Source organism: Haplochromis burtoni, unplaced genomic scaffold (assembly GCF_018398535.1).
Source record: "Haplochromis burtoni strain Fernald_Lab_line unplaced genomic scaffold, NCSU_Asbu1 Contig_19, whole genome shotgun sequence".
Lineage (NCBI taxonomy): Eukaryota > Metazoa > Chordata > Actinopteri > Cichliformes > Cichlidae > Haplochromis > Haplochromis burtoni.
This window is the reverse complement of record NW_024582380.1, coordinates 399,786-413,042: the sequence shown is the minus strand read 5'-3', so window position 1 is coordinate 413,042 and position 13,257 is coordinate 399,786. Positions and strand designations below refer to the sequence as shown.

Genomic DNA, 13,257 nt, shown 5'->3' with positions numbered 1-13,257 from the left:
TACATAATCTACAGATTTTACACAAAAAGTAACAGTCCCATTTTAAAATGTATGACTTCAGAGAGGAATTGGTTACAGCTTGGCCACTCTAAGGGGCCATAGTGCTAAACTCTGGGCTCAAAAATATCTACATCCATCTTTTATATAAAGCCCATAGTAGATTTTGAGCATTATTTTTTAGGTACTCAAAGTTTGAACTCTTAATATACAGGAAGCAAAACAAAAAATGTTGAAGCCCAGTGGAGTTCAGGGTTGAGTTAAATTCCAAGTTAGTCCATTGTCAACTGAGCTTTTCATTATTAACATTTTCATCCCGAAGGACATCGAATTAAATATTAACGGCTAAACTGAATGTTCTGTAACCCTGCTTGACCCTCACATACATGACGCTGACTGTGCTACCTGCCAGAGGGACTTCAGGGATGGAAATTATTTTTCCAAGTCTGTGTGAGAAAATTATGTTTTTGTTCCTAACAAAGGCTCATTATGTGTCATTTGATGGCGATGACAAGAAAAGACCACAAATTTCTGTGTCACATCTTGTGCTGAAGGTTCAATACGCAGAATAATTTCAAGTGGTGTGTTGCAACTGGCCTATCTACTCTCACCAGAGACCACGAGGAGCAGCGATTTACCGTCTTTTTTCTGAAGACAAGCACCTCAGCCACAAAGCCCAGGAAACTCTTAAATTAATTAATTTTGGCTAAATTTAGTCAACAATGCTTGTGTTAGCATTTATTGTTAAAATGCTCACCTCATGGTTTTACATGATCTTTCATACCAAGTTATTATTATGTAACATTTTTGTAACCTGCCAAGGGAATGCAGATGCAAATTAGCTTTAAACTACCTCAGGTACAATGGACGAACACAAATACCAATTTAAAATAAAAGAATTCATGCCTTCAGCTCTGACTGTGTGTTATGGTTCCGATGTCATGGCAAAACTTTAAATAGTCAAACGTGTAAATGGAAAGAAACTGTGCTTACTTTGATTTACAGTCAGCTCACCTTTGTTGCTATTGCATTTCTTGAAGTTAAAAAAAAATTGAAAATCTTTATATTTTACCCCAAACATGATCCTTTTTCTGACCCTGGTGCCAACCTAAACAGTAACTGAAAGCAATGGCAGCCAGCGAATTTAAACACAACTTGAGGATAAAAGTTTGAAAGTCATCAGTTCCATATGGGACTGGAAACGCAGTCTCTTGTGTGAGTGGCACGTGACTTGCTTCCACCAACCCTCCAACTGCTCTATAAATTTAAAAGCGCTTTACTGTGTTTCCATAGAGACAAATCAATAGATAAAATTTAGTAGTTCACTAACCTCCCCACCATGTGTCGCAGGAACTGCTTCTATGCTTGTACACAAAAGAGAGAAAATTTGTCTCCAAGAGTACAAATAACTGCACTTCATGACTATTTCTTGAACTGTTGTGAGACTGTTTGGTGTGAGGATGAAGGCCTCAGCCAGAGAAACAATGGCAAAGAGCCATCTGGCAGCCACTGGTCGTATTCCCCAATCACTTGTGAATGGTTGCTGAAGGTTGCGGGCAGTCACGATGAAACCAATTGTTAAATCTCCATTCATGCAAGCCTAGAGACTGGTAACCACTAGTCACAAGGGAAGTGTGTATTCTTCAACTGGTTAGCGAGTTGTTAGTGGTAAATGAAATTGATTACAAAGAAGTACATGGTGGAGCACCAGAAACCTCCATGTGATTGCCTTGGGCTCTAGTAGACTGCTGCTGTCACCCATAGTTTGCACGAAAGACGCCGACTAGTAAGCAAATACTTGCTGACTACTCACCAACTTTGACTAGTGCAACGCAAATAGGTTGCCATTCACCTTTTTCCAGTTTCACTACAACTCAGAAAATAAATGGCGAGTGTTTGCAGACAAGTCTGTGTTTTCCATGCAGACACAGACTCTGTGTAAGTTCTTGTAATGCACTGTCAGAGTGTGTTGCTTGGATGAACCCCAGGAAGAATAGCTGCAGCACTGCTGTAGTTAATGGAGATCATAATAAGCTAACTAAACCGTGCCAACCTGCTAGCAAACAAAGCAACAACAAGGAGGTTTTTGGTGCAACACCCTCTTTGCAACTGAGTTCACCTAGCAGCAGTCAGCAACAATCACTAACCGATCAGGGAACACACATTTTTTCCTCGTGACCACAGGTTGCCAGGGGCTTCCCAACTGGTCTGTAGGCCTGTGTGGCTGAGAGGCTTTAAGAGTCTGCACATCTAAAGTGACTAAAATCTTTGCACAATGCTAAAGCTGTTTACATAAAATAGGATGGATGAATACTGTAATATACAGAAAGAAGGAAAGCGTTATCAATAAGAGTAGCTCTTACAAAGCACTCTGATGGCATCACATTGACTGGGATAAACAATAAGCTAGGCTAAATCAATCATTTCAGGATGTAGAATCAAAGCATATGTCTTAACTTTAATACTAAAACTGAGGACGTCCTAGTCAATTGCTAATGGATACTGTGCAGTGTCAAAAAAACTGTACTTAATCAGTTAATCATGAACCTTTCACGGTAACATCACCTGTCATGCACTGGCACATAAATGCATCGTGGCAGTATGACATGAAGCCCATGTATGCCCAAACATCAGCGCAAGCCTTTATACTTATAAGGAGGACACCTGAGGTCAGATGACTGTTTTTATATCCCGCGTTTTTCTGGAAGACTTGAGTAAATTATGTAACACAAGTAAGATAACTGCTTGATTAATATCAGAATTTAAGACGACTACAGACAAATGTTGATTACAGAAATGTGCTACCCCTGGCGCCTCTAATCTGGCACACTCTAACAAACTATGAAGTAGGATGCTTTTAATGATTTCCTATTTTTCTCAGTTCTCAGCAGTGTGAAGGTCTAAATAGTTTGGCTTCCGAACATCTTTGGAAAAGCCCTGCTGTTAAATATCAGGCAGCTGGGTACAACCGGCACATTAATATTAATGTAATGTGTGTTGTCATTAGGAATACATCAACGAAATACTGAGTAAAATAGCGTCTCACACACAGATATCGGCATAGTAAAGATGGTGTGTCTCTAACATCCGCATGAGCTCAGACCACAGCGGCCACACTTCCTCAGTGAAGTGGCGGCTGGCAGTATTTCTCCCAAATGCTGCTCTAAGGCATTTTAACACTTTGTGATGCTGCCAAGTGTTTCAACCTTGGGAGGGAACTTTCCTTCCAGAAAGTACAGTCTGAGCTGTCCCCTGTCTGAGTACAGATGACAAATACAGTGAACTCCACTTTCTGGAGTGGAGTGAAAAAAGAAAAAGTTATTCATCCAAAACTGTCCACTTCGCGTGATGCATAGCATGCGTGTGAGGTGAGACGGACCGAGCGGCGCGAGATGAGCAAATAGGTGAAAGCTTTTCCGTCTTTTTTTCCTTATGCACTTTTTCGTCTTCTGGCCCACTCTCCACAGCTGAACTCCCCGGTGTGGAATTTATTAGGCGCCAGAGCTGCCAGCTCAGCCAAAAATCTCCCCATTGCAGAGCACTGAGGGGGAGCCTGAGAGAAAAATCTATGACATAGCTGTCAACCAAATCTCCTAGATTTGTTTGGGCTGGCCTAATAGCCTAACTGGAGCAGAATCTGATCGGAATCCTATTGTTTTGTGTGCATCGTCCCTAATGGCTAAAGTCAATTACGGGGAACTATTTCATCAGTTTTAATAACACAGGGACACCATTCACGATCAGACAGGCTGGTGCAGGATGCAGGAAGTGACAGCAAGCGAGAACAGACAGATTGCAGAAATGACGGTAGAAGGCACCCATGATCCATCTGTCCTCGTTTGTGTCTTTCCTCCAAATGTTGTAAAATATGACTAAAGAGGTATAAAACAAAACAAACTCGTGCCTCCTAATCGGCCGGGCGTCAGATCACCGAGGCGAGAAGCAAATTGTTTTTGGAAGCAGCCAGTTAATACGAAGACAAGGTGAAAATGCTGTATCCACAATAATTAGAGCAGCATATACGTGTTACGTGCAGGCTATGAATGAACTCATTACTGTGCAATGCTGAGCCTCCCCAGACTGTAACTGTCTGATGCTCATCCAGTGACATCAAACACAGCTGATTGCACGCCTGTATATGTACGTGTTTGTATGTTAGATGTGTTGCCCTCTCCAGGACCTCATCTAAAGTGATCGCACACACACACACAGCTCCCAGGATCGTTTCAATCCTACTGTCTACTGTCTGTACATGAATAAATGAAGGTGTAAGAAACCGGGGGGGGGGGGGGGGGGGGCCGGGTGGTGATACAAGGGAGGGATGGAAGGAGGGAGTTACAAGAATGAGAGCAGCAAAGAGAGAGAGGCATGTATGAGAGAGATGCATCTGTTCACATGTGTGTGCGTGCGTGCGTGCGTGTGTGTTTCTACCATCTTTGACCCAGATCAGGAAACATGGATTCGTGGGTCTTTGAAGGTGGTGGAGGTGGTGGGGGGGGACAGCTAAAGATACGTTTGAAGTTGTTCAATTAATGCACAGTTCACACATGATGGACCATCTGTGTACACACACACACACACACACACACACACACACACACACACACACACACACACACACACACACACACTGAAACAACGGCCCATCCCCTAACAGCCTGTCCTCATTAGACAATCCCTCTCTCCCTCTCTCTCTCTGGAGTACCTCCTCTATAAATAGCCTTTGCCCTGCCACCCTCCCCACAGGGCAAACACAGACCTGTCAAGGTAGGACCCCTGGCTCACAACAGTGATGCCACAATCCGACACACACACACAGACACACACGCACATTTCACATAGAGGAATGGGATTGTATGTTACACCAAAAGGAAATATGACAACTTTGCCCCAAACCTTGCTAGAGGTGATGTGGTGTGTGTGCAAGTGAGTTTGAGTGTGTTTGTGTGTGGTTTATGCATGTATGAATGCATATATGCATGTGAGCATATTGGATCACTCAGCTTTGGCGAGTACTCTTCAAAAATGTAGTGATTTGTTCAAAAGGTCATGAGCTATAACAGGCATATTTGACCTTTGCACTTTGAACCAGTGCGAGGATGCAGTTCAGCACATGATATTTTCTTTACCTTAAATATGACCAGATATTAGACAGCAAAATGATAATAATAATAAGGCCTGCCCTGTATGATCTGCCAGCATGCATCCTAGCATATTAGCACAGTATCCTGAGTAAATCATGACCCAGAGCGGAAGTAACAACTGTAACAACTGAGCTAAAAAAGATGTAATGACACAACAACAGTATCATCCACTGAGTTTGCAGTGTTATTACGTACGCTTGGGACGGTCGGTGACAGGAAAGTGTTGATTTTTCTCTTCTGTCACTACTCTAGTGGTGCAGACCTTTTCACATCATTCACCTCAACTTGTCTTCAGGAGAAAAGTTGTAACTATCTGTAATAATGATGGCCCCGTTTCACTTAGCTGAGCCAGCAGAGTGCACGCTACCAGGACACTGACACTGGGACATTTAAATGAAACATAGCCATGATTAATCTTATTAGTCACACCCTGTGTTTGACAAGCCAAAATATCCACCATGAGTAAGGGCTGTCAGACTGCAGGATACCGAAAGCCCAGCAGAGTCACATTCAGGGGTATTTGTGTTTTAATTTGTGTTCTGATGGGCTGTTTTCAGCACACAACGACTAGATATTTGGGGTGTTTGGATGAAATGGGGGAAAACATGAGGGTCATTTAAGTTTGCATGGTACTTGGTACTAATGTTGTTTTTTCTCACGGCATTAGCTGCTGATTCCAGTTCAAACCACAACACCAACGGCTATTTTTCTCAACAGGTGCGCTCTAAGCTACAAGTGTCGCAGTCAGCCCTGAAAGTGAGCCAGCACGCTCAACACCAGAGCCCTGTAACTAGCTGACCAATAATAAATATGAGTCATCAGGCTAATTATATTAATTCTGCCATAAAAAAAAGCATCAATAAAACAGAAGCACTGCACTTAGCATTACACATAAAGGTACATTATTTTTTGTTCTTGTGTTGTTAAACCAAGCGTTAGCCTAGCAGCATGCTACACTTTTTTAAACCCTTTCTTTGGTAAAATACACACTGTTACACATTTTATACATATATCTGCTCTTGGTGCCCATGAAAGCTTTTTAGCACCACTTGTGTGCTTTAATGGTGCCCAGCTTGTCGATTTTTATTGAGCTATTGTACCAACCTATTGTGCAAAGGTTTTTTGTTTTGTGTTTGTTTGTTTTTTTTTACATTTGAGGCATCTTAAAGGGTCTCCAATTCATTCTGTAGCCTCACAACTCCCCCCAGAATACAGCCAGCATCACAAAGAATGAGCTCACTGTCCGTACCATCACCCAGCAGCTATGATTTCAGTGCAGTATTTGATGATAGCATTAAGTCAGTGGTCTACTTACAGATGAAAGTTCAAATTTTGAATATTTAAGATTGCTAGCTACTGACTCGTGGGTATAAGACTGTCCTGTGTCACCAGTGACCACTAGAGGAGACAACAGTTTCTAAATTATGCTGCTGAAACTATAATAGCATCAACATGGCTCTACTGTACATACAGAGGGGTTTCTGCAAAACTCTCAACATGTGTTGTCTTCAAATAGTGTGCATTACATGCAATTCAAATATAAGCCTTTTGTGACAGACACACCCACGCATACATACAAATGCACAGAGAGGGCATTGGGTTGGTTAAGTAATCAAAGAGTGTGCAAAGTCCATTAGGATGATGCTCTGCTACTCAACAGTGTGAAATACTACTCCTTCCTTTCTCTCTCTGTGTGTCCCTCTGTGCCTCCTTCTCTCTCACCCCAGCTACTTCACCTCCTCCGTGGCCTTGTCACATTTTCTCATTCCCTCTCTTCCTCACCTCGCCCCCACACTCTCTGCCTCTTTGTCCATTCCTCTCTTTATGCCTCCGTCCTTTGGTTCCATGTCTGTGCAATGCTCTCTGCTGAACATTGCTAAAAATCTATAATGTGGGGAACTACCGGGCACAGTCCATCTGCCAGAAATGCCCACTCTTTGACGACGCTCCCATCCTTGCTGTGGCTTTGTTGACTCTACAGCATTCTCACCTTGCTGATGGATCGGTGTGTTTATGACAGAAGATGCATATGAGTGTGTGTTGGTCTGTGAGATGGATGATGCACGAAGATGTAGATAATTCCGCTGCTGGCAAAAGAGCTCAGTTGACCTAACTGCATTACAACACACATGCAAAGCAGAGCTGCAAATATAAAATGATATGTGGCTTCTGCACATGTGGAGGGGAGCTGGTAACTTGAGGGTGAGGGCTGATGGATGGATGCGGCAGTCAGAGAGGATCCAGGTTTCCCTGCACAGCTGCATCCATGTAGTTTTTCCACAGAGGTGCAGCACAGACATATGCACACGCAGCCCTAAATTCCTACGTGCAAAAATCTGCAAGAGCTCTCACCCCCCCCCCCAACCCCCCAACCCCTTCTGAGCACGACGCACCACGGAATACCGGGGCATGCCCGAGCGACGCATCCAGCTGTCAGCTCCTCTTCTTCCGGCAGAGAGACCTTGCGAGTTTATTAAGGGGAGCCAGTGGGAGAGACAGAGAGGGCATCGTCGCATGTGACAGGCTGCGTGCGTGGAAGCATCGCTGCCATGCCCAGCCTCGTTGTGACCCGATAAGCACGACAATCTGTGCAAGCTCACACGGATCACAACCCAAGCAAGAGACCCTCCCCGCCTCCCTCTCCTCCTCATATAGCCGCCCGCGCATAAAGCAAACAAAAAAAGGGGAAAAGGAGAGACTCAAAACACATCAAATATTCCACAATCTAATGATGCAACAACACCATTAGAGCGTTGTGCATCATACTCATCGGGCGATGGGGGTCGGATACGCGGCTCGGCATCCATAAACTCCATTTTGTCTCTCATTTGACACTCAAGAGAAACAAGAGGAGGATGGGTGGGTGGAAGGGGGGTGGGGGGAAGCCAGGGAGACCTTAACGGAGACGTGGAAATAAGATACGCACGGGATTAGCAGAATCACCCACTGACACTCAGGGCCGTGTTTGAAAATGATAATAATGATACTACTAATAAAAACGTGGGTTTACAACAGCTGGTCGAGCCATGTCATGGTCACCGGTGGTTAAACGTTACAAGACCTTACAACCACACACATCAGCGGCCGGTACGCCAAACTCACAGGGGGGATGACGGTGCGCACTCGGCCTGGCAAAGTTGTCCGCCTACCTGCTGTTCCAATCAATAATCTGATTCTGACTCGGATTTGATTTACAAACATATAGAAGATAATGTAGGCCAACATATGGACGCACAGTTCGGCACATCTAACACAGAGAAGGCATCACGTGCAGTCAGATATGCAGCACACAAGCATCGATGACAGAAAGCTAAAAAAGAAAAAGAAAAAAGCCCCTTCCGAATGGCGATCCCCCTTCAAGCAGCATCCTAACCCCCCCCCCCTCACCCCCCGCGCTCTTCTTACACCGTTGCATACATGCAACATCATCCCGTGACACTATGTCCACATCCACAGCAGAAGCACGGAACGGCGGCTATCGCGGGTCGTACGCTCGACATTTATTTACCTTTATGTCTGCCTTTCGCTGTCATCGTCACACCGCTTGATGTTTCATTGGAACAAGATGCTCATCTCCCTCCCTGCTTTTACCTCTTATCACTCTCCCGGCTGTGCCTCTGTGGGGTATTATTCAGTAACGCGAAGCCACCGCTAGGAGTGGAACGCGTATGGAGCTCATGCAGCACAGGGGTGTCGCGCAAACGCTTTGGCTATACATAGAGGAAGAGACACCCCCCCCTCTCCACCCCCCTCAGTTAGAAAGGGGGTAATGCCACGGTGAGGGGGTGAATTCTAATAGAATAACGAGGGAAGACCCTGATTATGGCGTACCGTGCTGGATACCCCCACCCCCTTTACCCCCCCCCCCCCCCCCCCACCCCCCCCCCCCCCCACCTCCATCACCACCTCCCTCCCCTGAATGGTTCAGAGGCACATGCATGCTGACACGCCAGCCAAAATATGCTGTTTTTATTGTAATAATTAGGTGCTATGGAAAAAGAACCATAATGATAGTCATAATAAATGATGAGAAAAACACGTGCGAATAAGAGACAGTGGTGCAACGGCAGGGATGCAAACAGAATTAAATTAAATTAAAAACAAAACAAAACAAACTAAAAAATAACGATGAGTTACAGTAGATTATTGGCACAGAGGAGCTCTCACTGGCCGTGCAGGGTTTGACATGCCTACATTTGATCACCCGGTCGGTGGGACTTGCGTTGCAGTCGGACATCCTGGAGTCGGGACGGGAACAGAGCCGAAGGGGTTTGGGGAAAGGGGGGGCTCTCTCTTCTGTCAAGGGCCGAGATTGTGGTGTCGGGTCCTCCGGCAGGCGTCGACAGTATGCGCGGTTGCTGGGTGCTTTTCTTGCTGCAGTAGTGGCATCACTCGGTGGAGTCTCCGTGCTCTCTCGGACGGGGGAAGCCTGCTGCTGCGCCTGCGGTGACTTTGGGGGAGGATAGGCGGATACCTAGCTGCTGTTGTGGCATGCTTGGATCCCGAATTTGTTTTCTGAGAGGGGGCGGGAGGGGGGTTGGTGTGTGTGAGGGGGTGCTGGTATAGCAGTGGTGCTGCTGCTGCTGCTGCTGGTGGAGTCGGGGGGTGGGGTGGTGGGGGTAGACTCTGGAGGTTAAGAGGCCGAAGAGACGCCTTGGAGAGAGGAGAGACGCGCAGGCTCTACCTCTCCAGGACGCCTCTGCAAGCGGTGCCGTGCAGCTGGCAACACCCCGGAATGGCGAAAGAAGGAACTCCCACGCAGATTCACGCACACGCAGGAGCGCATACACACACACGCAGACACACGCGCGGCTACACACTCAGACTCATACTGCCACCCTGTGGAGAGACTGATTACAGGGCTTTCCCCCCTGAACAGCAAATATTGTGGAGTGGGCATTTTGTGCGTGGGTGCGTGCTTGCGTGCGTGTAATAGCGTTCTCTGTTTGGCGTGAGCTTCTAGCATCGCGTTTTAATAAGGCTAAATATCATGTAATTATTTATTATTATTGACCTGTGTGCCAGAATGGGAGGACAATCCAGTTCATACATGTTAACTTATAACTGAAAGTAACTCATTCAAATGGATCTCAACCAAAGTGATAAGGATGATTGATAAGGATTAAAGTTTATGAATGCAGCACTGAAATGTATAATTTTCAAATTCTATGTGCATCAAAAACATTGAAATGTGGGATAGAAAACAACAAGCATGACTTTATATAAAAAAGTGGCACTGTAAAGGAGTGTAAAAACACATCACTGTTTCCCACAGTGGTGAAAGACCTAAATCCGACAGTCATGTCCATAATTCTTTGGACAGTAAGACGTTTTTGATACCACAGTGGATTTTAAATTAAACGATCAGCGTGAAGTTAGTGTCCAAATACTTATGAAGCTAAATGAAGACCATGAAGCACATTTTATGCATTCAATTTTTTTTCTCCACATAAAGATGAAAAACAAGTTGAACAAATTGAATTTCGATACAAATGATTTATTTTACAAGGAAGCAAGCTAAGATTAGCCACTGCATTAGGAGATTAGCTGTTTTGTCTCAATTAGCTAACATAAGCCAGAACTTTTAGCTATTAAAGCCCATCTAGAAAAAGTGACCAACATCAATACTGTGACAAAACATCAACTAGACATTCAGTTTAAGGAAGGACTTTCATTTGTTATGATGGATCAAAGCTGTCTCTAAGGTGTCTTTCCTCTGGCTAATATTCCTAGCTTGCCATGCTAGCACAGGTCCAGGCAGGAACCCTCTGACTGTTCCCACTTCGTGCTTCAAGACAAGACACGCTGTTAGAGGTCCTCAGTGAGGAACATGGGGAACTCTTGGCTTTGTTTATGTCTTCTTTTGAATGACTTTTCAAGCCTTTTCAAATCTTAGGTCTTTATTTGTAAAAGTTATATTGACTTTTTTATAGGCCTGTTTAGCTTCTGTTATATTCTTCATCTATTGACTCTCACTGTTTTATTCTTGACGCTGACCTTCAGCTTTACACGACTCCATTTAAAACAGATTTTAAAACTGCTTTTTATAAATGGTTTTTATTAAGGTCTTTACAGTCGCATTTTATTTTGTTTTTGTAAAGCACTTTGTAGCACTAATTTTGATAACTGTTAGAAAGTTACTAAAGAGTCTCCATACATTTTATTGCTATGAATAACAGAGTCTGATGTGGTACTGGCAAACTGAAGTTCTGATAGGAAGCAGACAATTGCTTCACAGGGTGATGTGTTTCATTATTATTCAAATCTTTTAATTGGTTTTAAAGATCCATTAATATAGAGAAGGTTGCTCCTCTGTCTCTTGAAAGACAAAAATATAATTATTAAAAAGCAGTAAAGGCTCAAATAAACCATTTTCAAGTCTCAGTATCATTTATAAAATCTATTTTCTCAATTTGCATGAAAGTATCCTTGATTCAAATTCTGATCAAAGTGCGTCAACAGCGACATCTGCAGGCTACAGGAGACAGGGCAGCCTGTGTGCGTGTGGCGGCAGAGAAAAAGACCGTAACAGTCTCGCCTCCTCGGGATGGGATGGCTTATTTGATTGTAATGCACTTCAGCTTTTTCATGCTGATCCTCGTTATAGCAGCCACGAAGGACTGATAAACTAGGAGAGAAGTGACTTCAAGGAGGAGTACAGGGGAGACGGGGGAAAGGATGGAAAGTTTTACTGCCTCAGTTCTGGCACTGGATCCTTGTATTACAATGACCTGCATCACGGGATAAAGCACAGATCAAGCTTTTAGGACTTTTTAAAAAACATTTGAACTTGCTGACTAGGCACATTTTGTGTGCCTCGCAAAGTCAGTATCAGTATTATGGTATTGTTTTACACACACACACACACATATATACATACATACATATATATTCACAACAATATATATATATATATATATTTATAATATAATATATATATATATATATATATATATATATATATATATATATGATCCATAGGTCCGTCATCCTATTCATGTAGCCCCTTCCGCCGGGGTTACTTGCGTAGTAGCATTCCAACAACGCCCTGTTTTCGTCTCTTGCCCACCGATGCCTTCTTGTTCCAGTAGCCCACTTTTCGTCAGGGTGCCCTGGCTCAGAGAAGAGCTGAGAGGATGTGGAGGGTGAAGGTAACGGTGGTCCCCGTGGTAATCGGAGCACTAGGTGCGGTGACTCCCAAGCTAGGCGAGTGGCTCCAGCAGATCCCGGGAATAACATCGGAGATCTCTGTCCAGAAGAGCGCAGTCCTGGGAACAGCTAAGATACTGCGCAGGACCCTCAAGCTCCCAGGCCTCTGGTAGAGGACCCGAGCTTGAAGGATAAACCGCCCGCAGGGGCGTGCTGGGTGTTTTATATATATATATATATATATATATATATATATATATATATATAAATATAAATATATATCTATTCTTTATTAATTAGCTGTTTTTGAAACCATAACATTTTAGTTTATACTTAACACATAATTATTAAAGTTATAATTACACACTGTTTCAGCATATCTGTGATGTTTGAATAGTTTTAAAAATGAATCCTGAAAATAAAAATTTTAATCTGCAGACAGCCTACACTCCTCAGAGCAGTCAAAAAATATGAAGATCCTTAAACAGAAGCAGCAGGAAACACAGCCAACTTTGCACATGTGTTGCTCACTATAGTTGTTGATGTAGCAATGGAACACATTTGGAAGATCTTTTAGCCCAGGGCCCCAACGAGCTGGCTCATCAAACATTTCCTCCCAACAAGAGCAAGGTTCCTTAAATATTACTGTAACTGAAGAACAACCAACAACCACTCCATACTCTCACCAGGTTCTGCATCACCTGCTGCTATACCGCCATCGATGCCTAAAATTTATTTCAGGGAGGATGAAATCATATCATGCAATCCCAATAAAAGGGACCTGAGTCTGCTGGGTTATTAGCTCCAGCTCCTCCTGCTGAATCTGTGATTATTCGTTCAGCACACACAACAGAGCATCAGACCACATTCTTACCTGTCATAAGAAATTAGCAAAACATATCCAGACAACAATGCAAACATATGACCAACATTTACACATCTTATCATATCACTTTTATTATCAATA

General features: G+C 43.7%; 1 protein-coding gene across 4 annotated transcripts in view; it reads right to left on the bottom strand.

Annotated features, from left to right (window-relative positions):
- Positions 1 to 13,257, bottom strand: part of ppp3cb (protein phosphatase 3, catalytic subunit, beta isozyme) — a 43,112-nt gene that overhangs the window by 25,379 nt on the left and 4,476 nt on the right. For 2 of the 4 annotated variants that reach the window (XM_005916607.3, XM_005916608.3), the window contains exon 1: positions 9,336 to 9,879. The exons of 1 other annotated variant lie outside the window; for it this stretch is intronic. In XM_005916607.3, coding sequence (XP_005916669.1) covers positions 9,336 to 9,378 — 43 coding nt within the window. In that variant the 5' untranslated portion in view covers positions 9,379 to 9,879. Of the gene's footprint in view, positions 1 to 8,649; positions 8,853 to 9,335; positions 9,880 to 13,257 lie in introns of those variants that run through there. One more of the 4 variants, XM_014331900.2, reaches the window with a different exon arrangement.